This window comes from Malus sylvestris, chromosome 9 (assembly GCF_916048215.2).
Source record: "Malus sylvestris chromosome 9, drMalSylv7.2, whole genome shotgun sequence".
NCBI classification, from domain to species: domain Eukaryota; kingdom Viridiplantae; phylum Streptophyta; class Magnoliopsida; order Rosales; family Rosaceae; genus Malus; species Malus sylvestris.
This window is the reverse complement of record NC_062268.1, coordinates 6,737,389-6,761,263: the sequence shown is the minus strand read 5'-3', so window position 1 is coordinate 6,761,263 and position 23,875 is coordinate 6,737,389. Positions and strand designations below refer to the sequence as shown.

At 39.3% G+C, this 23,875-nt stretch overlaps 3 protein-coding genes, 1 long non-coding RNA gene and 1 pseudogene across 18 annotated transcripts in view; 2 read left to right on the top strand and 3 right to left on the bottom strand.

Moving 5' to 3' along the window:
- The first annotated feature begins 4,985 nt into the window (after positions 1–4,985).
- Positions 4,986–6,735, top strand: LOC126582597 (uncharacterized). Its single transcript, XM_050246761.1, has one exon. It carries the CDS (start codon positions 5,147–5,149, stop codon positions 6,518–6,520), a length of 1,374 nt encoding a protein of 457 aa, XP_050102718.1. The 5' UTR covers positions 4,986–5,146; the 3' UTR covers positions 6,521–6,735.
- A 2,411-nt stretch (positions 6,736–9,146) lies between these two features.
- LOC126582595 (external alternative NAD(P)H-ubiquinone oxidoreductase B1, mitochondrial-like) lies at positions 9,147–19,859 on the bottom strand. 2 transcript variants are annotated; one of them, XM_050246759.1, is made up of 10 exons: positions 19,795–19,859; positions 12,046–12,322; positions 11,682–11,892; positions 11,324–11,570; positions 10,951–11,170; positions 10,726–10,830; positions 10,364–10,627; positions 10,126–10,247; positions 9,585–9,704; positions 9,147–9,497 (listed from the first exon to the last, which is right to left on the bottom strand). In XM_050246759.1, the coding sequence occupies exons 1-10, from the start codon at positions 19,842–19,844 to the stop codon at positions 9,410–9,412; spliced, it is 1,704 nt and encodes a 567-aa protein (XP_050102716.1). In that variant the 5' UTR covers positions 19,845–19,859; the 3' UTR covers positions 9,147–9,409. The 2 variants fall into 2 exon arrangements, with proteins under 2 accessions (XP_050102716.1, XP_050102717.1); XM_050246760.1 differs by lacking the exon at positions 19,795–19,859 and adding an exon at positions 13,076–13,255.
- On the bottom strand, positions 14,988–18,370 carry LOC126582593 (receptor-like serine/threonine-protein kinase SD1-8; annotated as a pseudogene).
- On the top strand, positions 15,183–23,783 carry LOC126582603 (uncharacterized). Its single transcript, XR_007609558.1, has 2 exons — positions 15,183–15,325; positions 23,023–23,783. It is a non-coding gene; the product is annotated as an uncharacterized LOC126582603 (long non-coding RNA).
- The window catches only part of LOC126582591 (cysteine-rich receptor-like protein kinase 44), a 106,699-nt gene continuing 105,541 nt past the window's right edge, over positions 22,718–23,875 (bottom strand). For all 14 annotated transcript variants that reach the window (XM_050246753.1, XM_050246743.1, XM_050246745.1 and 11 more), the window contains 3 exons: positions 23,545–23,782; positions 23,309–23,459; positions 22,718–23,215 (listed from right to left, as the gene is read on the bottom strand). In XM_050246753.1, coding sequence (XP_050102710.1) covers positions 22,907–23,215; positions 23,309–23,459; positions 23,545–23,782 — 698 coding nt within the window. In that variant the 3' untranslated portion in view covers positions 22,718–22,906. The remainder of the gene's footprint in view (positions 23,216–23,308; positions 23,460–23,544; positions 23,783–23,875) is intronic.

Sequence of the window (23,875 nt, the reverse complement as noted above, 5' to 3'; positions counted from 1 at the left end):
CTTGCCTCCCCTGATGTCTTCCACGTGAAACACTTGATGGCCAGGTCTCAAAGTTCATTCACTGTTTTTCATGGCCCTATTGGAAGATTCAGACATATGTGTGCCGCCGCTTATAGAATATATCACATTCACCTAGCGTTGGTTACGGTTATCCCTTGGAGGGTGAAGGAGGAACTGATCAATTTTTCCTTCACGTGCCAAAGCTTCAATATGATCACGGAGGATGACGCACTTCTCGCCATCATGGCCATTATACTTGTGGTAGCAGCAAAACATGCCCGTGTTTTTCGTGGACTTGTAATCTGGCTGTCTTGGCTTTGGCTTTGGTATCAAATGAGCTATACTGGGGTAGATGGCCGCACATGTAGCGTTCAAAGGTGTGTATGTCTCATACCTCGGGGGAAGGCCTGTCTTGACACGTGATTGGCCCACTGCATTGACTGCTTGGGGACGGGCGTTATTGTGACGATATCCTGAGTTATCGCGATAGTGCCCCTTATTCTTTTTATTAAAATGAGATTTGTGAGGATGAAAATCTTTCCTTTTGCCCTGGGATTGATATGTCTGCTGACTTGGCGAAGCATTAAATGAGGCAGGGGGGTGTGCTGCTACTGTTTGGAAGGTTGAGGTCTTCTCATTTGGTTGGATCTGGCTTCCACTCCCTACTTGCTGATAAGGGGTGACTGTAGGGGGTTTCCCTTGATATGTCATTGCCTCGGCGGAGGCATGGTTGTAAGCTTGTGCCATCACCTCAGAGTAAGTCTTCCAAGTGTTGGCATTGATCATGTACTTGAGGAAACAGTCACGTAAGCCTGCCGTGAAGGCCTTGAGGGCGGTCTTGTCATCTGCCTCAGTGCAACGAGAATACTCATGGCTGAAGCGGCCAGCATACTTTCGTAACGACTCGTCTGGCTTCTGGCGAATAGTGTACAAGTCATCTGCGGAATGCAAGCGATCGGTCTGGAAGATGTGTTGAGAGACAAACAGCTTCCTCAACTCTTCAAATGAGTCTACTGTCTCATGCGGAAGACGGCAATACCAGTTTAAAGCTCCGCCAGAGAGGGTGGAGGGGAAGAGAAGGCACCGTTCTTCGTCGGTGTGTCTCCGATATACCATGGTGGACTCAAAGAGGTTAAGGTGTTCAATCGGGTCTTCCTTTCCAGTATAGAGTTGTAAGCCAAGCTTCTGCTTTGTCTTTGGTTGGAAGAGGGTGTTGAGGATCCTTCTTGTGAGGGGCCCAGGCCTGGGTTGGTTCCAGTCAGGTATCTCGGCTTGACGTTCAGCCTTCAACTTGTTTACTTCCTCCAGGAGCTGTAGGACAAGGGGGTCCTGAGTGGAGTCGTGCACCACTGAAGGTTTCTTCCGTAAGTCCCCATCGCCTCTTGTAAGTAGGAAAGTTTGATCAAGATAGCGTGATTTTTCTTTGGACTCATCACACTGACTCCTAGAGTGAGTATGTCGGAACATTTCCGAGTCCCCTGTACCTTCATGTTCTTCTGGGACTTGTTGCCCATTCCCTAGATTAACTGCTGGCCTGGGTCGTGGGAGAGGACCGAGTCTTTCAGAAACTCTTGGGTCATTGATCTTCGAGCTTATGTGGATGGGATTCTCTCGACGTTGCTTTAGGAAGTCTCGACAATCGCGATAGACTGCTTTTGATCCTTCCACTCCTTCTGTGAGGATGTGCTTTCCTCTACTCCTTCTGCTTCGGGTTGAAGCAGCTGGGTTGAGAGAAGTCTCATGTTGATTATCACATTGATGTGTAGCTCGATCCTTATCAGGGATGTCCATGTTGGATATCGGTGACCCTCCGTGTTGGGGGGCATTCAGATGATTGTTGACCTCAGCAGGGGCGACGAGCTTGTGTGCTTGAGCATGCCTAGCCTCATGAAGCATCTCAAAAAGTTTTTCATACTGCTCCTGGAGAACCTCGTTCCTCATCACTATCTTGTTGTTCTGAGCTTCTAACTCATCGACTTTAGCTTGAAGAGTAACTCTATTTCCTTCCTGCTTTTGTTGCTTCATACTAGGTCCAATGGGGGTGTCATTCTGTGTGCTATAGCTTCTTTCGCTCCCCATGTCGGAGAGAGATGCTTGGCCAAAAGAGAGTGTACGAGCAGTGGAAACCAGCTTGATAAAGCTGAAGAGAGTGGGAATAAGTGTCGTTTCCCACAGACGGCGCCAAATGTTGATGCACAAAATCAGCGAGGACTTTGGTACAACAGAAAGTGTCAGGTTTGTGACCTTCGCTTGGTTGCTTCGATCACTAGTGAAGATAAGTACGTAAATAAATAGAGACAGGGAAGCAAACACAAGATGTACGTGGTTCACCCAGATCGGCTACGTCCACGGAGTAGAGGAGTTCTCATTAATTGTGAAGGGTTTACACAAATACATAGGTTCAAGCTCTCATTTTGTGAGTTCTAGTGAATAGTTTAGTACAAAATGACATTAGAGATTATTGTGGGAGAATGATCCCTATTTATAGAGGAGAGTTTCTAGTTTTGTTCTAACATTGACACGTGTCGTGTTGTGATTGGCTTCTGATGTCGACACATGTCGCATTGTGATTGGCCTCCTGGTTGAAGGGAAGCTCTTCTGGGTCCTTGACGGTATAACGTTGACCGGTGCTCAGTAGTTTCGGGATTGGTCAAGTATGGTACAAACAAATTTCAAACTGGGTTTGATGTGATCTGGAATTGGCATTTGATTTGCGTTGTAATTGTTTGAATGATCTGCACATGTGGAATGAATTTTGGGGAGAGAGGAAGAGAATGTAGAAAAAGAAAAAGAGACTAAATAATAAAATATTAATATATATTAGATTAAATAATATAATATTAAAATTTGTTATTATCTTGCTTCCAAGGTCTAAAATATCGATATTATCCCGATATTTCCATCGAAATTTCCGTGTTTTTTGAGTACTGATATTTCCGATATCATCGATATTTTAGACCTTGATAGGAACTCTATGTGGTACTAAGTCACTCATGTATCTTACCATGCAATGTATGAAGTGTAAAATATTGTACTAATTCATTATATATAAATGATTATGGTGTGTTTAAACTTCTTTCATTAATTACTACATATTTTATACACTCACAATGTTTGCCAGCTCGCTATATAATCAACTTAAATCAGTTAAATTCATCATGCAATGCATTTTCTTCCAATTTTTTTGTGATAAACTAATAGATAATTGACTAAATAAACATCCTGCAAAGTTTCAATAAAATTTTCCAAGTTTTTATTACAATTTCCGTGGTTTTTATTCAATTTTTATCGATATCGATAATATCCCAATATTTCTATCGAAATTTCCGTGTTTTTGGACTACCGATATTTCCGATATCATCGATATTTTATACCTTGTCTGCTTCTTAGTCTGACATTGCACCAAACGCTTCACTAAGCTAGTCCAGCTTAGTCTAGTCTAAGCCAGTCCAACTTTGTCCCTGAAGCTAGTCTAGTCCGAGACAATCCAGTAACAAACGCACCCTAAACCCATAAAACCCAAGCCCCTAAACCCTAAACACCAAAACCCAAAACCCTTAAAAAACCCTAAAACCCTAAACCTACCCTAAATCCTAAAATAACCCTAAACCCTAAAACCTTAAACCCTAAAACTCTAAACCCTAAACCCTTAAAACTCAAAAACCCTAACCCAAGGTTGTGCCATCACGGATAGGATTGCAAAGCAAATTGTGTATAATAAAGAGAAATTTAGTACCGATCATAAACGAAAATAAAAAAGATTAACCATTGAACTCTTGTTCTTGATCTCCCTTCCTATTGGTTTTGATCCAGGCTAAGGATAGAATTATAAAAGACACGTGATTCATGTAGTGAAGGATACGTCTATTGACCGGTAAGTATGTACAGAAAACGAGGGTAAGTGTTATTTACACAATGTCGCTAAATTTGTGAAATAACATTGTATAGTACATGCTCCATTTTCCATAATCTAATTAAATGTGCATTTTCCAATTCAAACACATCCGACAATGGGTGAAAGATGATTGGTTAGTCTTTCCAAAATGTAACGTATCGTTGCATTTAATTCACGTTAAATAAGTGTGATTTATTCTCTTTATTAAACAAATTTCGAAATTCGGATTCACATCTAAAAGTAATCATTGTGTGTTGAAATATTTGGTACTGTCAATTCGTACATTGGCAGGCGAATCGAGTGCATCAATGGTGCGGCCCCAACAATCAGTCAGGAAGTGAAAGACAAACTCCTGGGAGTCCATTGTGGTGTTTTTAGCCACGTAAATCTGGCAGCCTGACAATGTTAGTGTCATTCGTGGCAAGTTAAGAGAAATATGTTAATAATATCATCCGATAAATTAACGAAAACAACAAACATAACAAAAAGGATGAACCTTAATCTGAGATACTTTAACAAATTAACAACCTGTTTGTCTTCTCTATAAATATTGTGTACAAATAAAACTCCAGTAATTCAGCATAACCCAATGTACCATTGAAGGAGTTTTGTACAAGTGAACCAAAGTGGATTCGTCTTCAATCCAACAGACAGTCCCTTCAGTTGGGCCACATCTGATGAAGTGCAACGGAAGTTCACTGCTTGGAGAAGAAGAACTCAACTGACATATGCTTCAGGATTTGACTGGCAAATTACAATTGAAGATGAGCAGAAAAATAGGCTTGCTGAGAAATGGTAGACAAATGGGCCTTATCTTGCCTCAATTCTCGAATCTAAGTACAGGTTGAAAAACAGAGTAAGGATAATGAACATAAAATAATAGCAAATTGACTAATAAACTGGCTACAAACATATGCAAAAGGTAAAAACGAATCTGTCCAAAAAAACGAGAGAAAACATTAAATCTCGTATAGAAAGCAAACTTTAACTCAAATCGGAGCGTCTATAGGAGCCGTTTAGCATCCAACGGCTACGATTACATGGAGTCTCAGGCTAGCCCCAACGTCTAAATTTCTTCCCAACGGTCAAAAATCTCAAAATACAGAGAAAATCAATATCCTCTCTCTCTCTCTCTCTCTCTCTCTCTCTCTCTTTCACATCCAAGAATCGCAAATCAGCAGTTAACAGTACAAGAACCCATCATCTAATCTTCCATATCCTCCTAAAATCGTTCGAACCCAGTGAGCGAAAATGAGTGTTGTTGAATACCCAGACGCCATTAACGCACCAGACCTTCAGGTTTGGAACAACGCCGCCTTCGACAACGAAGACTCCGAAGGCGGCTCCTCCTTCGTAAAAGCTTCCTGGTCCGAGCTACTGCAACCCCTTTCGCTGAATCGTTCTTCCGAGTCATTTGATTCGGGTTGCAGCAAAGAGAACCTGAGCCCAGAGATTCTGAAAACCCCTGTCCGTGTCAAATCTTTGGTGCCCTTCAAGCCGCTGAACACAAATACGAATCTTGAGCCCATCTCGGTGGTCGCGAAGAAGAAGGGTATTGGGGAGGTTGAAGAAAGAGAAGAGAAAGTTCGAGATGAGGGAAAGATCGATGCTGAAATTGAAGAGATTGAGAAGGAGATTAGTCGATTGAATTCGAGGCTCGAAGCGCTTAAACTCGAAAAGGCTGAGAGAAACGAGAAGGCGGTAGAGAAGCGAGGAAGGGTTGTGGCGGCGAAGTTCATGGAGCCGAAACAGAGTGTGAATAATTTGGACGGGTTGAAAAAGATTGAGTCTTTGATGATGAGTGTGAGGCCAAAGGTTAATCGGAGAGGAATGAGTTTGGGGCCCTCTGAGATTATAGCTGGAGCAGGATTTCAGAGGCCGAGTAAGCTCGAGATCACCCCTGTTCAGGCAACGCAGAGTCGCCGGAAATCTTGCTTTTGGAAACTTCAGGACATTGATGAATTGAGGGCTACAAAAGAGCGGGGCAAGAGTTTGAGCCCGAAATCACGGAAAACTGTGTCCAAGGTTCAAGCTCCTAAACAGGCTGCGACTACTGTTGGAGGGTCTAAGAGACCTGTGAAGAAGGAAGACAAGGTTCTTGCATCAATTGAACCCAAGAAGCTTTTTAAAGACAGAGCCGAGAAGTCTGCGCCCGCCAAGAAAACACCATTCAAGCCTGGGAGGGTTGTGCCTAGCAGGTACAATCAGATAGGGAATTCGGCAGTGAGTGATGGCCGGAAGCGATCTTGGCCCGAGGATGACAAGGATGACAGCAAGAGGTGTGACAAGAGGCGGGTATCCTTGGCAGGGAAGCCGCGTGGCATTGGCCGTGAAATGTCCAGGAGTCAAGGACCGGAGTGCCGGGTGAAGAAGAGGTGGGAGATTCCAAGTGAGGTAGTGGTGTACCAAGGTGCGGCGGAGGATGGTAAGTCACCTTCAGTTGTTGCTGAGGTAGGAGATGTGCTTCCAAAAATTAAGACTGTCCGATGTGGTATTGATACTCCGAGGGGTTCGGGGCCAGCCAAAAGGGTTGCTGAATTGGTTGGGATGAAATCCTACTTTAGCACCAATGGGGAGGTTTGCCAGGGATTGAATTTTGCAGAAGCGGATGCTGAGGAAGAATAAGTGGAATCGCCGAGGAACTTCACCTCCACTGAAATTTTTAATTTTTGTTCTGAAATTTAGCTTGATTTTCGATTAGCCATAACTCTTGTTATGGAGTAACTATGCATTTTGTATTGTTTAATCGGGTTTGTAAGTCTGGTTTCTCTGCTATGCAATAATGGATGAAGCTACTTTTCTTGCTTCCTAGCAAGATGAGTTTGTTTCAGCCTTTACAATCTGAATTATCAGTCTGCTAATAAAACAGTTTCACTCAAAGAAAAATGTCGAATTTGATCATGTTTGATACAAATCTTTCGAAAATGGGCAAAGAAATTTATTTAATAGATACGATACCAATTGGCAATAGGAAGAGACACCTTCAAATCGAAAACCGAATAGTAACTCCTGCTTCTAACTACTTACAACGGTTTATTTCGTTTGAAATCCATAGGACCAGCAATTTGAACCTAATCAGTCTGCTAAAAACAACAATTTTGCTCGAAGAAAACTGTCGATATTTGAGTCATGTTTGATACAGATCATTTCGAAAACGAGCAAGGAAAGTGGACGGCAAATTCAAAGCACTATACTACACCAAACCATATCCCCAACTTCTAACTGCTTACAATCGTTTGTCGTTTGAAATCCATAGGACCAGCAAGCTCCAAACTACACGAATCCATCTCCTCTGTTAAACTCAATGCCAAGTCCACCTTCCCCATCTTCTTCAGGTTCGTGATCAGCGATCAATAAACATACAGGGAAGTTCGAATCTCCCTCACCTTCATCTCATCGAAGAATCGGCATATACAGTATGGACTGGCATGGTTTCATGAAGTAATTATAGACCTCCCCCACTGCCAATGTATGCAATGCAAGTGAGAAGAAATTAAAGTACAGAGAGTATAAAATGCCAAAGATGTTCCATGTACCGTAAAATACAATCGGCAAAGAGAAATCGACAAAATCCTTCCAAAACAAAGCTAAACAGAAACTATGCAAGCTCGTATAAAGATGTATGTTAAAATAACAGAAATTCTCTGTACATGATATCTGTTCTTTATTAAAAAAACAGACGCGCATCAATATTTTTAAAAATGTATTGATATTGGCAGTCTATTATTTTCTTTAATTAAAGAACGGACGTCATTTTCACGGACGGGCATGGTACTGAAAGTCACAACAAGAATCTTGGACAAAGAGTAACGTTGATGAAAAAGCCTAGACGCTGTCTCAAAGAAAGAATGTCCCCCATTGCGAAACCCAAATTTTTCTGTTTCTGATTCTTTACGGGAAGAAAAGGTTTAGAAAGTTACAATGGCAGAATATATTTTTCTTTAATTTAGAAATACGAAAACTGGGGAGCGACAGATTCTAATGGCCGGGGTATGCGAGGGTTCGAGGTCTAAAGGTTAATCGGACACACTGCTTTTCTGGGTCCGAGATTGACTTGTCAAACCGGAGAGTTAGGAATGGTAAAGTTAAAAGTGAATAGTATCATGAATGTTTTATTAAAATATTTTATAATAAAAAAATCAAAAGAAAACCACCTCACCACTTAGGAGCTTTTTCGGTATGCATATAACACGGGACAATAATCATATGTAATTATATAATTAAAAAAACCCTTGAAAAAAAAACCTTCTCGCTACTTAATAATAATAAGTATCGTACTGCCTAGAGTTGAAGAATCTCTCCACATAAAGGAAGTCAGCTACTAACCAATTTTTTTAAGGGAATTTTAACGAAAAGCTCCAAGTACTGTTCACTTTAATGAAAAACTACATTTTTACACTAAAAAATAAATCTTGGTACTATTCACTTTACCCTTTATTTTGTTTTTATTATTAAAACTCAAAGTTTCCAAACACTTTTCATTAGTTTTCTTTTTTTTTTAAATCATTAACTGTAATTTAGGTTTTTTGTTTCAAATAAAATTAAAATATACAAAAATAATAAAGATTATGCTAAAAAAGGAGCAAATTGCAACAAGCGTTCTCGTGGCATTCATTCGGTCAGTCAGTCATTTACATTCCACAACCATTTCGCGATTTGTCATTAAAGCATCTCCAGAGGTGGTAACATTTGGATAGCAAAAGCTAGATTAGCTATGCTGCTTTTTTTCCAAGAAAGTAACAACCTGATTAGCAAATTAAAGAATTAGCAACTCCAACGGGATCCTCTTTGGATCCTTTTGGTGAGAATATTGAAAATCTGTGAGTTATGTCTGTTCATCATTCATCGTATAATTAGTTTTTGTCAAGTACTGTTTATGTTTATTTTTAAATAAAAATATTTAAAATAATTTTTTACAATACGATGTATGACGAACATACACAATTCATGAATTCTCGAAATCCTTACAAAAAAAGATCCGTCGAGGATCCGGACTCTTAGCAACTTTGTATATTTACAAGTTCCAGTTATCAACTTTTCCAAGTTAGCAACTTTTAAAGAAATATTTTGCTTACCCTTGGAAATGCTCTTATATACTAATCAAATATGTATCGTGTGAGTCTGTGACATTGTGTTGATATTGTACGTGCCATAAAAGAATCAAATTATATACCCGAAAATTCTCATTCAATATAATGTATAGAACAACATATTACTGCAGTAAGTTCGACATATCGCACATTCAGAAGAATTGATAAAACAACCAATCTACTGCAGAAACGGCGACATTCGCACATTCAGAAGGATTTGATACAACAACATATTTACCACAGTACGTTTGACATTTCGCACATTCAGAAGAATGTACAAAAGAACATATTTACTGCAGTAAGTTTCGACATTTTGACAGTAAACGAATCACATAAGCAAATGCAAACACTCATCATGGCACAACAATGAACCTAGCTAATAAGAATAACAATTTACATGTGCCAGAAATGCGCTTTGCCCTCTTCAAATACGGCTTGAATCTCTCCCGAAAATGAATCTCCTGGTCCAGTCCGATACCACAAGAACCCTAGTTCGCCAGCTCACTTGCTTGCTGAATAACGAAACCATCGTATTAAATCAGATTCAATTGTGTGCGTATTGTATTACAACTTACAACAAGTAAGCAGATGTGGAATACCTTGCATATACAGAATACCAGAGCCATTGTGTGCTATGACCCATGGAAACCCAGTCTCCGGGTAGCTCCGCTGCTGCTTGCTCTCCCCCCAACGGAGCAAATTGCCCGAAATGCTTGTACCTAGTGATTCACAGGTTACCGTTAACACATTGGTTAGAAAAATAAAAAGAAAGCAAATGAGATATATAGTATGAACTTGATATTGTACATTGTGTCAAATGAAGAATCGTCAGAAATTTAGCATGAAAATAAGAAGGCATTTATGGAAGTTCTTGAAACTTTCATTGCCATTTTCAAATCATGAACAGAAGCTGCCATTTCATGTACTAAACATTAGGGGATGACAATTTTTGTGAAGCTATATGTGAACGAGTGATAGCACAATTTGGTTTCCACTAAATGCCATTAAGGCGAATATTTGTGTTGTTTTCCAGGTGAATCTTTGAAGTATATGGTTGAAAGACAAGTAGAAGTCAAAAAATCATATAACGTGAATAGGTTATATGACATGCAGTAATAAATGGCACGAGTGAGCACATACCGAAAGGGAAGAAACTCATGTTGCCCAGAACTTTTAAAACGCCTCGGACCTTCAGGATGCTCTTTGCAGTGCTCTCTCCGGTTAAAGCAACTAGAAAGATATGTTCCCTGTTGCGCAGCAACCTGAATGCCAAAAGAGTGTACAAATTGAGGTCCCTTTCTTATATTTGGTCGACCTGAAATCATACGTCACAACCAAGAAAGAAGTTTACTCCAACCATAAGATTAAAGACATATACCTGAGCAGTTGCAGGCAGACTCTTCATCTGTGAATCCACTTGAGAAAGGGCTAATTTAAATTCTTCCACGGTCACTTCCTTCTTATCACTACCATCGAGATCTTTCCATAGGTCTGTCACATCCTGCAGATGCCTGCTCTTTAAATAGAGTTCCACTTGGGGGTACCTTATGATGATGTCGTCAACTACATCTCGAAATTCATCAACTGTTAAGGTACCAGAGTTATCTTTGTCCGCAGCTTTAAATATGGTGAAGATATCTTCCTGAAGATGACAAGATAGTGATTAAGTATAAGTAAACAATAACACGTATAAAATAGCTTCAACTATAAGTTTAAAAAGGTTGAACACACTCTGCATACCATGATTTTACGTTGACTAATTGAAGCACAATCACCAATGGCATACACATCTTCACATCCCTTTACACGCAGCCATTCGTCAGTTACTAGAACACGTTTATCAGCCTGCACATTGAGCAGAAGATAAATTATGACTGAATAACCATGTCGCCCATAGAACAGTTGATTATACTGTAAATTCTGTATTTCTCGGTTGTGTATGTGCATAAAATTTATGAAACAAACCTGCCCAATTTGTTGCATAAAGTCCCTCACAACTGGACGAGTCCCAATACCAGTAGACCACACAACCAACCCATGTGGTATAGAGCAAACCTCTCCCTTCGATTTCACCTTCATCGTGATTTCCTTATCAGAAACACTGACAACCCGACATCCTGTTTGAACATCGATACCATCTCTAGTAAACTTCTTCTCGGCAAAAGTACTAATTCTGTCGTCAAACCTACAGTGTGAGGATATGAATTCTAGTTAGTTCTCTGAATGAACTTGCTATTTGCTCTTAGGTATAATAAAAGTTCATGATTAAATCGGGTTTATTATCAAAACGGTTCCAAAAAACAATCAATAATCTAAAACATGAGTGCATCCTTCTTACATGTTCAAGATGTGATCTCCAGATTGGATAACTGTTATTTTCACAAGATCCTTAACCATAGGATATAACTTGACTAAATCTTCTTGGAAATAATCATGCAGCTCTGCAGCAAATTCCACACCAGTAGGACCTCCTCCAACAATTACAAAATGAAGATTTCTCCTCCGCTCTTCTTCACTTAGACCTGGAAGTACAGCCATTTCAAAGCAATCTATCACACTCATACGTATCTTTTGAGCATCTTCCACTTCCTGCATGAGAAGCCAAATATGTTTCGTTAGAAAAAATTCATATCAGCACCTTATGAAAGAAGTGTAAAAGCAATACAGTTTTGCTGAAAAAGTTCAATAAACCGGACTTGCCTTCAGAAAATGACAGTTCTCCTTGACACCAGGGGTGTTAAAAGTGTTCACTTGTGCTCCTAAAGCTATGACCAAGTAGTCATATTCAAGGGAAAATTCCTTATTTCCCACCAAGTTTTGGTCAAAATTAGCCCGCAAGGAAACACTTTTATTTGCTGCATCAATCTTGACGCATTCTGCTTCCCAAAATTTGATCTCTCCATTTCTCTGCCATGAAATAAAAGTAAGGCACCCACGACTTGTATATCAAGTAAATGATGTTTAAGAAAGAAAAGAACAGTGCGATAATGCATGTCTCAATTTGAGACGAATCTCCATTAATTTTTCATATGAATTGGAAACCTTGAATTTGTCATTTACCTTTTTTATGATATTTCGAACGGGTTCTACTATGCTTCGTGCTTCAACCGTCCCACACGTGACACTCGGTAACAAGGGAGTAAACGCAAAATAATTTCGGGGTGAAACAACCTGAACATCATAAGCTGAAGCATCCAGGTACTTAAGGAAACTAGTACCAGCCCATCCTGTCCCAAGCACCACCACTCTCTTTTTCCTAGGCTCGTTTTGATTAGGATCAACAATAGGAGAGCCAACGTTGGACTGTGATTCTGCATACGCCAGGAGACCTCCGCTACTGCAATAGTCCAAACGGAAACCAAAACAGAAAAAATATGATCGACAATGAGGTTAAGCGAACGAAGTTTTCTTCTTTTTTTTATGAATTGTGCATTTTGTGTACATTTGCTTGTCTCTAAACATGTGGATGGATGTCAAATTGGCAAAAACAAAACATTGTGAACTACTAAAAAAGGTTACGATTCAAACAAAACAAAAAGGTAAAAAGACATGCTTTAATAAAGTATTATAAATCTTCAACATAACCCTTTTAGTAGTAGATCTATGTCAAGTTACTTGGAATATGTAAAGTAATTGTTAATCTACAAGCTAATCAAGCAAAAGGCTAACTTAAGGGGTGAGGATTCTTTTCCACAGTGAAAGATCACATGAAAAGAATTAACAACCTTAAAAGGCATGTTTGGTTGCTCAGAACACAGAGAGAAAATTAAATAAATTCAGCATAGCTAAGAATCCAAAACAAACATTTGCAGTCTATTTTCTCAGTAACCAAACAAAATCTAGTGTCTGGTGGCTGAGAAACTGAGATTCAAAGAAAAGTTTAGATTCAGAGTTAATGAGCTGACATTTTGCTTAAACTAGAGAAAAAAAAACTGACACTTCGTTGAAATATAACCAAAACTAAAAAAGAATGTGTCTTTATATGCTATGATAGAAAATATTCAACCCAACTCATTTTCTGGTCATGCATTTTCTCAGAAGCCAAACAGATCGAAAAGAAAATAACATGGTAGGCAAGAAAATTGCGAACCTGATAGTACAGAGCACCAGAAGCTTGGAGGCAGCAGGGTGGCCATTGAAAGCTCTTGAAGCTCTGGTGAAGAAGGACAAGATCGTCATTTGGGGTTGACCAGAATCCAGAGGCTGATCAAGTGAGAAGAGACAGGTCCTCAAATCGCTCAACAAGAGCAGGGAGTGAGTTGCGGAGCAACTGTATTATTCATTAATTGACTAAAATAAAATAAAATTAGTCATTATCTAATGGACGCGTGGCACTTGCTAACTTGAGTTATTTTGTTGGATGAGGAAACTGAGTTGGTCCCACTCCTCTCCATCGGACAGTCGACATGTAGCCTGTAGGTAGGCTGCACCCTACAGTATTGCCGATGTGTGATCCAATTATTTTGCGGTTTATCCTGAGTCATCTGTTCATCATTTACGTTTGAAATCAACGAATGTCTTCTTTCACGTTTGATTGTGATTGGATGCAACACATGAAGAACGACGTGATATCAGGGAAATGTTTTAATTTGGACGAGAGTGTCTGTCCTGCCGTACCTTTCTATTTTGTGTGGTCATAGTTAAGCCACGTCAACATTTTATATTGTTTTTTTATAGAAATAATAAACAAAAATAAATAGTAATATAAAATGTTGACGTGGCTCAACTGTGACTACACAAACAGGAGGACACCGAAAGTGAGAGAGCAGACAATCCTTGTCCTTTTAATTTTAATAGTTTAAGTATTACGTAGTGTTATCAATTATCGTCATTGCTCTATATTACGCATGATGTTCAAAAATTCAATTCCTATCGTACTTATACATGTAATGTTATAAAAAAATGACAAAACACTGACACACAACAATTAACCTGATGATCCTGTCCCACACAATAATTTTAAAAAAATTAGGGAATAAAGCAAGCAATGGCCAATGGGCAATGAACAAGACTACCTACCACTGACACAATCATGATCTATCCAACGCTTACTAAGCCACCTTATCTTCTCTCTTTTGATTGAAACAAGAACTACCTACCAAAACAACAAGATGTTCTCTTTTGCATTGGGTGCGTAGGTTTAGTGGCGTCACCTACCAATGAACGCTGTTTGCGATTTTAAAAAGTAAAACCTATATTCAATAAAAATCGGCACGTGACACATTTAGTTGGATAAGATAAGGCTATCTCTCCAAAACAACAAACATAAGTACCCTGCCTCCATTTTACATCAAAATGGGTAAACTTCACAATTGTAGGGACCCCATATACAAGGGAAACCAAATAAGGCAGAAAAAAAGTTAACATGAAACGATGCTACCTGCCTTACCTACAACATTCTTACTTAGCGATTTAAGCCATGAGATAAGAACTTGAATTTTAGAATTATAAAAACTAAATTGTTACTAGCAGTTGAGCTATTCATATCGTGAATCGATACGAATATTTGATGACTGAAAGAACAAAAGAAGAGAAAAAGAATATGAGTTTACAAGTTGCTCAAAGCCAATCTAGAAAATTTGTAAGAGAATCAACAATCAAATTAGGAATGCCAAACAGTTTTCTTTTTATTTCCCCTTTCGTTTTTCACGTCAATGCTTTATTCTCACAAAAGAAAACAAACATGAGGGAAACTCAAGTTCGAATCGTTGTTGATAAAAAATTGATCGGGCACATAGTTTCCTTGTAGTTCTAGTTGCCAAACTTTCTATTCCAACTCTAGGAAAATCCGTGTTGTCAATTATGGATATACTAATGTTAAATCCTTTGTTCTAGACCAATTTTGTTTTTAGTTTTTATCTTCTGAAAGTTAGATGTAAAAAAAATCTCCTCTTTATTCCTTTGATACAAGCGACATTCTATTTTAAACTAATACAAACGACATTCTATTTTATTTCCCTTTTGATAGAAGGGGTGTGGCGGGAACATATCTTGAAGTATGGTTACACGCACATTTGCACTTGAAAAATACATAACATAAATTTAATCTGCTGCTATTATAGGTTTAGTTTGGAAGGGCAAAAACCATACAACGCACAAACAGCTTGGGTAATGTGTAATTGAACCCTTGAAGTATTTGTATAAAATTGCTAGTCGTCGGGGTGTTTATTCTAATATACTATACTATTTTCTAAACTGCTTGCCAGTCATTGCTCTTCCAATGCCTATCGACCTTCTGGCAAACTCATGGTGACTATGTTTTGGGAAAAAATGGTAGGCGTTTCAGAAGAGTGAACATGACTGGAATTTCTGTGTGTTGAAAAGGCAGGTTCTTTGGAAGGTGGAAGAGATGTAGATTCATTGCCCTGCAGCATACGAATTATTGAAGACATTGTTGGTCGATCAGCTGGAGCTTCTTGAACACACAAAAACCCTACATGGATACACTTCAAAGCTTCATCAAGCAGACATGTTTCCCTTACTGATTCATCAATCACCTTCGTTCCTCTTCCGTCTTTCCATATCTCCCATGCCTAATAAAAATGTTGAACTTACGGTCATTTGCGAATATGGAAGGCTTAAAAACATAATGATAATGAGTTAGAGTAATTTTTCAATGCTTACCCATCCAGCAAGAGTCGGTGAATGTTCAAAGCGATAAAAATCAGCATTCTTCTTTCCGCTTACAATCTCCAATAACAACACTCCAAGGCTAAATACATCTAATTTCTCAGAGAAATGACCATATCTCGCATATTCGGGTAACATGTAACTGCTTCACATGAATAGACAGTATGTATAGAAGTAAGCAATAGAACATTACTTGAATGAAAACGTGTGCGAGATACATGTAGACTTACTATGTGCCAACAACCCTATTTGTATTTGCTTCAGTCTGATTCATCCCGAAAATGCTTGCCATTCCAAAGTTTGAAATTTTGGGGTTCAAGGTTCCATCCAACAGTATGTTACTTGCTTTTAGGTCCCTGTGGATGATTTTCAATCTCGAGTACTTGTGGATATAAAGTACTCCTTGAGCAATGCCGTCTATAATTTGAAAACGTCTTCCCCAATCTAATTCTCCTTTTTCAGATGCATCTGATGATTGGAAAAACCATGAAGAAAGATGAGCAAGTGTTTTTCTTTAATTTCCTTTTAGATCAAAAGTTGGACACGGTGCATTTGATCTTGCAGTACACGGCATTTAAACACAAGGAAAACAATTTGCAGAAACAAAGAATCAATACGTCATTATCATGCATATATATAAGTACACATACCAAACAAAAGTTTGTCCAAACTCCGATTGGGCATGTACTCGTAGATCAATATCATTTCCTCGTCTTCAAGACAGCAACCCAATAGCCTAACGAGATTGGTATGTTGGAGCTTAGCAATAAGTTTTAACTCATTCATGAACTCCTGTTGTCCTTGGCCTGACTTTTTTGATAACCTTTTTATGGCTACTTCTTGATTTTCACCCAAAATTCCCTGTACAGAGGAAGAAAAGTGCACAAGAGAAAAGTTTGTAAAAGCACAAAGGAACGGTCGTAATTTTTAAAGGATAAAATTATTTTTGAACACCCTTTTTTCTTCTCACATCTATGTGTAATTTGTCCTGTGATTCGTCTTTTTGGAATTATTTGATTCAAAAGTTATAAATAAACAAGGGTGTATGAGAAGAAAAATATAATAGTATTTGGAGTACACAATGGATGTGTCACCTTCTAGACAGGGCCAAATCCTCCCTCTCCGAGTTTATTAGCTTCGGCGAAATTGTTTGTAGCAGCTATTATAGCCCTTAAACCAAAGATAGGCAGTTCTGCATCGTTCTTTTCACCATTTCTTTTCCAATGCTCTCTTTTCTTTTCCAATGTTTTCTTCCGTAAGTAATAGCCAAAAATGACAACCAGCAAACCTGTGATTATTGAGACAATTGCAATCACAACACCAACATTCAATCCCTTGTTACTTTGAGAACTCTCAAACTCAGAAGCTGCAAGTCTGAGGTATAAAGTTCTTCCCTGTTTGTCACTTGATGTTGGTTGTTGCAAATCCAAGAGTTCTCCGTTCCAAATCGAACATCCGCTGCTGTCATAAGCAAAAGCAGTGCAAGAACAGCTTCTAAGGCAGAACGGTTCACATTCCGCAATACTCCCAACCTCCATAGTGTAATTATTTTTAGGCAATGACATGCTAGGAAGTTCAAGAAGCCGGTCTGGCTTTCTGCTCTCACTAGTAGCATTTCCACATTGCAGATCGGTTTTTCTCGAACACCCACCAGAGTAATCCTTTAAATCCCAATCTCTCTTCACCTTCAGCTCAAAACCTTTCAAGCAATTACAGGCGAGGGGACTTTCCTCATTGCAACTTCCGAAGGCCCCACACAAATCATAAACTTCGCATTGCTTTCTCGGTTGAGACCAAACCAAATTCCATTGCGTGGAATTCTCAATCCATGTCAGCTGTTGAATCTGGCCCGAAGTAAGCAACACAAATCGAGATATTCTCCTAGGATCATAAACAGAATAGGTGAAATAACCTTCGGTTGCGTTGGTAACATAGCTGAGGTTGTATATTTTTTTATTGAGCCCGGTACTTGCCAAGCGGAAAACCCTTAATTTTGCATCCCATGATCCACTGCTTCCGTTTCATGAAGTAAGAATTTGGGTTTGTTTGGTAACAGTGTTAAACCCAATTCTACCTCCTGGCAGCCAAGTATGCGTTGGATGATCAAAGCTCTGCCATAACGGCTCTGAACTATTACTAGACCCGGCTCTCAAGACCAGGTTTCCGGTATCCAAAAGACATGCAGTGGCGGAGGAGGAGGAGGTTAAATTCGTTGACCAAACAATCGCTTTGGACTAGTTAAGCAGGACTAAACTACCATCTGAAATCATTAGAACTGAAGAAAATATATCGGAAACTGGGTTTTCCCTGTTTGCCACCCAAACAATGGTCCTCTCGGATACTACTCGGTCGGTGTACCACATGCCTATGTAGAAGTTTGAAAGTTTACCTGGTTTGAAGAAACCGAGCTCAAAAATCCTACCTGGCGAGACAATGGTTTGATTGCCCGAGAGAGAATGGTTTTCGCTGATCGTGGCAGCTGCTAGGTAAACATGGTACTCGAGAAATGCACATAATAAAATAACGGAGAACATGAACTTTGAGTTTGGTTTGGTATTCATGGCTGCACAAAGAATTCAGCAGGCAGGCAAAGATTTACCGTATGCATGTTACTGGAACTTAACCTATATGCCCTTTTTGTGATGATCATTGCAAGTCAACTAAGTCAACTATTCAACCCTTCACATACGGTTCATTAGCTGGAAAATGAACAAAGTCTTTGGAAACTTAAATGCATGGGAAAGGGCATGAACATTGGCCTCACTCTGTCAAAGCTTCTGATAGTATTGCGGTTCTATTCAAATTCATCAATACTCTACGGTTACGGTTCTGTTCAAATTCATCAATACTCTATAGTCTACAATGTGTAAACCCTGGAGGCATCACATATCCAAAACCTGAGAAGAGATGGAGGTATGAGTTAGGATTAGAACATGTTCGAGTTAGATTGCTTCAACTTCAAGCTAATTTACCATACTAAGCACTCATGCTTACTGCAACTGGTAATGCTATGACGACCAAATTTCTAAACCAAATTGTTTAAATTAAATAATGTGGAACAAATAGGAAATAAGCACATTAAAAACATTCAAGTAAAAATCCAATCATCAACATCCACATCATTCGGTTACAAAATTTGGTTTAGAAATATGGTATTTCTAGCATTACTCTAATACAAATTTTGGTTCATGTGTTAGTGACGCTTTGAGCTTAAATGTTGATAATTATCATAATCTTTTCCGATCCATACAAGTTTAACTAACAAAAATTGATCACAAAAACAAAAATATGTTAAAATTTTCAAATTCCGATTACAACAAAGTTTACAACATTCATAGACAAGTAGACGTCCGTTTTTGGCCTGAATTCCAATAAAAAAATTTGTACAATCTGAACCCATCAAGAGATGATTAATCGAAGGTAATGATTTTCGCATGCCATTTTCTCCACCAAACATCCTCTTGTTTCGATCCTTGTTTGTACCAATTGATCCGCCTGCAAACAAATTAATCAGTACACAATCTAAATCCTCCAACAACAAATTGATTAGCAGGGCTTTGCGTTTGCCTGCCGATTTCTTTAATTCCAGCTCGGCCGCGAAATGCGCTGGGAACAGAAGATAGCTAATTTGATTGAATTCGAAAGCCATAATCATAGGGAAAAATAATCCACATACGAAGCCAAAAACGGCTGGGGAGAGGAAAGGTTCCATTTTCTAGGGCATTCGGTGGAGACGGGATGGGGCCTGTAGATTTTAGAAATTATTCACTATATAAATTTCTAGGGTACTCAGTGGAAACAGGGTGGGGCCTGTAGGCTACTGAGCATACATTTTGGAGTCTATTTTCTCTAATTAAATAAAGTCAGCATAGCTAGGACTCCAAAACAAACATTTGCAGTCTATTTTTCTCGGTAACCAAACAAAGTCTAGCGTCTGTTGGCTGAGAAAACTGAGATTCAAGGAAAAATTTAGATTCAGAGCTTATGAGCTATGACATTTTGCCTGAACTAGGAAAAAAATGACGCTTCATTGAAATACAACCAAAACTAAAAAAGAATGTGTCTTTATACGCTATGATAGAAAATATTTCAACCCAACTCATTTTCTTGTCATGCATTTTTCTCAGAAGCCAAACAGATCGAAAAGAAAATAACATGGTAAACAAGAAAACTGAGAACCTGATAGTACAGAGCACCAGAAGCTTGGAGGCAACAGGGTGGGCAGCCATTGAAAGCTCTTGTGCTCTGGTGAAGAAGGACAAGATCGTCATTTGGGGGTTGACCAGAATTCAGAGGCTGATCAAGTGAGAAGAGACTGGTCCTCAAATCACTCAACAAGAGAAGAGAGTGAGTTGCGGAGCAACTGTATTTTTCATTAATTACAACAACAACAACAACAAAGCCTTTTCCCACTAAGTGGGGTCGGCTATATGAATCCTAGAACGTCATTGCGCTCGGTTTTGTGTCATGTCCTCCGTTAGATCCAAGTACTCAAGTCTTTTCTTAGCGTCTCTTCCAAAGTTTTCCTAGGTCTTCCTCTACCCCTTCGGCCCTGAACCTCTGTCCCGTAGTCACATTTTCGAACCGGAGCGTCAGTAGGCCTTCTTTGCACATGTCCAAACCACCGGAACCGATTTTCTCTCATATTTCCTTCAATTTTGGCTACTCCTACTTTACCTCGGATATCCTCATTCCCAATCTTATCCTTTCTCGTGTGCCCATACATCCCACGAAGCATCCTCATCTCCGCTACACCCATTTTGTGTACGTGTTGATGCTTCACCGCCCAACATTCTGTGCCATACAACATCGCTGGCCTGATTGCCGTCCTATAAAATTTTTCCTTGAGCTTCAGTGGCCTACGATGGTCACACAACACGCCGGATGCACTCTTACACTTCATCCATCCAGCTTGTATTCTATGGTTGAGATCTCCATCTAATTCTCCGTTCTCTTGCAAGATAGATCCTAGGTAGCGAAAACGGTCACTTTTTGTGATCTTCGCTAGATTGCTCCGATCATTAGTGTGGATAAGTATATAAATGGATAGAGATAGGAAAGCAAACACAAGATGTACGTGGTTCACCCAGATTGGCTACGTCCACGGAATAGAGGAGTTCTCATTAATTGTGAAGGGTTTACACAAGTACATAGGTTCAAGCTCTCCTTTAGTGAGTACAAGTGAATGATTTAGTACAAATGACATTAGGAAATATTGTGGGAGAATGATCTCGTAACCACGAAACTTCTAAGTACCGGAGTGTGGTATCGTCTTGACTTTCCTTATCTGTCTCATAGGTAGATGTGACATCTTCTCTGGAAGTACTCTTCCTCCATCCAGGGGTGGTATCTGTAACTGGTGGAGATGCACAAGGTAATGTATCAATGTCACTTGAAGCTTACTTGTAGTTTCAGGCTTGGTCAAGCGCGATACAAACCATGTAGTAGGAGTCCCCCAAGTCGCCGAGCTAGGGGATCTGCTGAAAGAGGTGACAGACAAGGTAAGCAATCAGAGCTCCGGCTGATTGTTCACATTCTCCCTATCTTGCAGGCAGCATGAAAGATAAAGAGAAGAAAAATGAGAAGAGATGATATGGGATACTTTTGCTTTTGAAGAAATGCTAAAATGTAAACTGAATTGAAAGTAAAAGGAAAAGGAGGAATAAAAGGCAAAAGTTAAAGAATAATACCTCAATGTACCTAGCCAAGTAAATCCTGAGGGGCTCGATATAGTCCTCAAGCCCTAACGTGGCCATCGCCCACAACAAACCGTCGCCTTTGATGGTCATTCGCTTCTCCTTCTGGCACTTATCGCTGGCCCTAGACACCCCAAAAAACCCCAATTCAAAATCAACACAAAAAATTCCGATTGAAAAGCAAAGTCAATAACAGTAGAGACAGAAAGAGAGATAGAGAGAGAGGTGAAAATTACTCGCTGGTGACGAAGCTAATGAATTCGGAGACGCATTCCTGGACGGTGTTCGACTGATCGGCGCGAGCAGAGAGATGAGATCAGAAGGAGAGAAAAATTAGGGTTTGAGAGAAACCTAATCCCAAAATAGGTCGAAGAGGTATGAATGCAACTGAGAAAAGAACGGTTTGGAAGAGTGTAGAAGAGGCAGGGCATTAGTTTATTAAAAACTAAATTTACAAATTTACCCTTGGATTATTTTATGGAATCATTTTTGCTGTTTTGATTTGTTTTTGGCCTAGGGGCATTATGGTCCAAATATTTTTGTCGAAGCCAATGACACCAAATTGGCATGCTGGCTTTATATATAAGAGATATATAAGAGATTATTGACTTGATCTGCATGGTGCATTGAGATACCGTTTGGTACGCAGACGGGACGAAACGGGACGGGACGGAACGGAATAGGACGGGATGGGACGAGAAGGAACAGGATGGAACGAATGATGTAAATATTGAAAAAGATAAGAAGAAATTTTGTCATAAAATGTTTATAAATTTGTGTTCCACAGATGTGGAACGGGTCGTTCCAGGGGGAAGAGGTGGAACAAAAAATCAGCCAAATTTCGTTCCATGGGACAACCCGTTCCACAGTTTTTAGACGCACCAAACGTGGGACGGAACGGCTCGTCCCGTTCCGTCTCGTCCCGTCTCACGTACCAAACGGTGTTCCAGCTCGACAGGGGGGAATGTGAGGATTCGAATCCAATTATTCTTGCAGGCCAGCAACCCCTCTTCTCGCCGAAAGCCCATCATCACCAGCCCAATCCTCTTGTAAAAAAAACTTAAAAGTTTAACATGATCGGGAGCATAAAGTGTTTAGTGATATTTTCTAATAATAAAGGAGGCATCAAGTTCAAATCCTCATCGATAAAAAATTGATCAACTTGCCATTCGGTAGATTCTATATAATGATTGTCAACTTTTCCATTCCAACCCTAGGAAAATCCATGATATCAATTATGGATATAGTAATGTAAAATCCTTTGTTCCATACCCTTGTTTTTTAGTTTTTGTCTTCTGAAAGTTAGAAGGTGTAAAAAAATCTCATCTTTATTCTTTTGATACAAGCGACATTCCATTTTAAACTAATATAAATATGGTTGTGCCAAGGAATGCGGTCAGACCATATATTGAAGTACGGTTACGCCTGCATTTGCAGCTGAAAAATACTTAACATAAATTTAATCTACTGCTATTGTAAGTTTAGTTTGGATAGGCAAAAACCATAAAACACACAAATAGCTCTGGTTCGCGGTGTTTATTCTAATATACTATACTATTTTCTCAACTGCTTGCTAGTCACTACTCTTTCAACTCCTATCGCCCTTTTGGCAAACTCATGGTGACTGAGTTGTGAGAAAAAATGGTAGGCATTTCAGAAGAGCGAACAAGATTGGAATTTCCGTGTGTTGAAAAGGCAGGTTCTTTGGAAGGTGGAAGAGATGTAGATTCATTGCCCTGCAGCATACGAATTACCGAAGACATTGTTGGTCGATCAGCTGGAGCTTCTTGAACACATAAAAACCCTACATGGATACACCTAAAAGCTTCATCCAGCTGGCATGTTTCCCTTATTGATTCATCAATCACCTCCATTCCTCTTTCTTCTTTCCACAACTCCCATGCCTGATTAAAATGTTGAATTTACGGTCATTTGTGAATTTGGAAGGATTAAAGACAGGATGATCATGAGTTTTAGAATAATTTTTCAGTACTTACCCATCCAGCAAGAGTTGGTGAATGTTCAAAGCAGTGAAAAGCAGTATTCTTCTTTCCGCTTACAATCTCCAACAACAACACTCCAAAGCTGAATACATCTAATTTCTCTGAGAAATGACCATATCTCGCATACTCGGGTGACATGTAGCCGCTGAGAATGAATTGACAGTGTGTAGAGAAGTAAGCAATAGAACATTACTAGAATGAAAACATGTGCCAGATATATGTAGACTTACTATGTGCCAACAACCCTATTTGTATTTGCTTCAATCTGATTTATCCCGAAAATCCTTGCCATTCCAAAGTCTGAAATTTTGGGATTCAAGTCTCCATCCAACAATATGTTACTTGCTTTTAGGTCCCTGTGGATGATTTTCAATCTCGAGTACTTGTGGATATAAAGTACTCCTTGAGCAATGCCTTCTATAATTCGAAAACGTCTTCCCCAATTTAGTTCAATTTTTTCAGATGCATCTGATTGGACAAACCACGAAGAAAGATGAGCAAGTGTTTTTCTTTTCATTTTAGATAAAATGTTGGACACAGTGCATAATGTGCATCTTGCAG

Excerpts from the sequence above, each read along its gene's own strand:
- LOC126582597 (XM_050246761.1), top strand. The coding sequence starts at position 5,147 with ATGAGTGTTGTTGAATACCCAGACGCCATTAACGCACCAGACCTTCAG.
- LOC126582595 (XM_050246760.1), bottom strand. The coding sequence starts at position 13,164 with ATGACGATCTTGTCCTTCTTCACCAGAGCTTCAAGAGCTTTCAATGGC. Across the intron at positions 11,893-12,045 it reads TTCGAAATATCATAAAAAAG|AGAAATGGAGAGATCAAATT; the intron begins GTAAATGACAAA and ends ATTTCATGGCAG. Across the intron at positions 9,498-9,584 it reads TGGTATTCTGTATATGCAAG|CAAGCAAGTGAGCTGGCGAA; the intron begins GTATTCCACATC and ends TTCGTTATTCAG.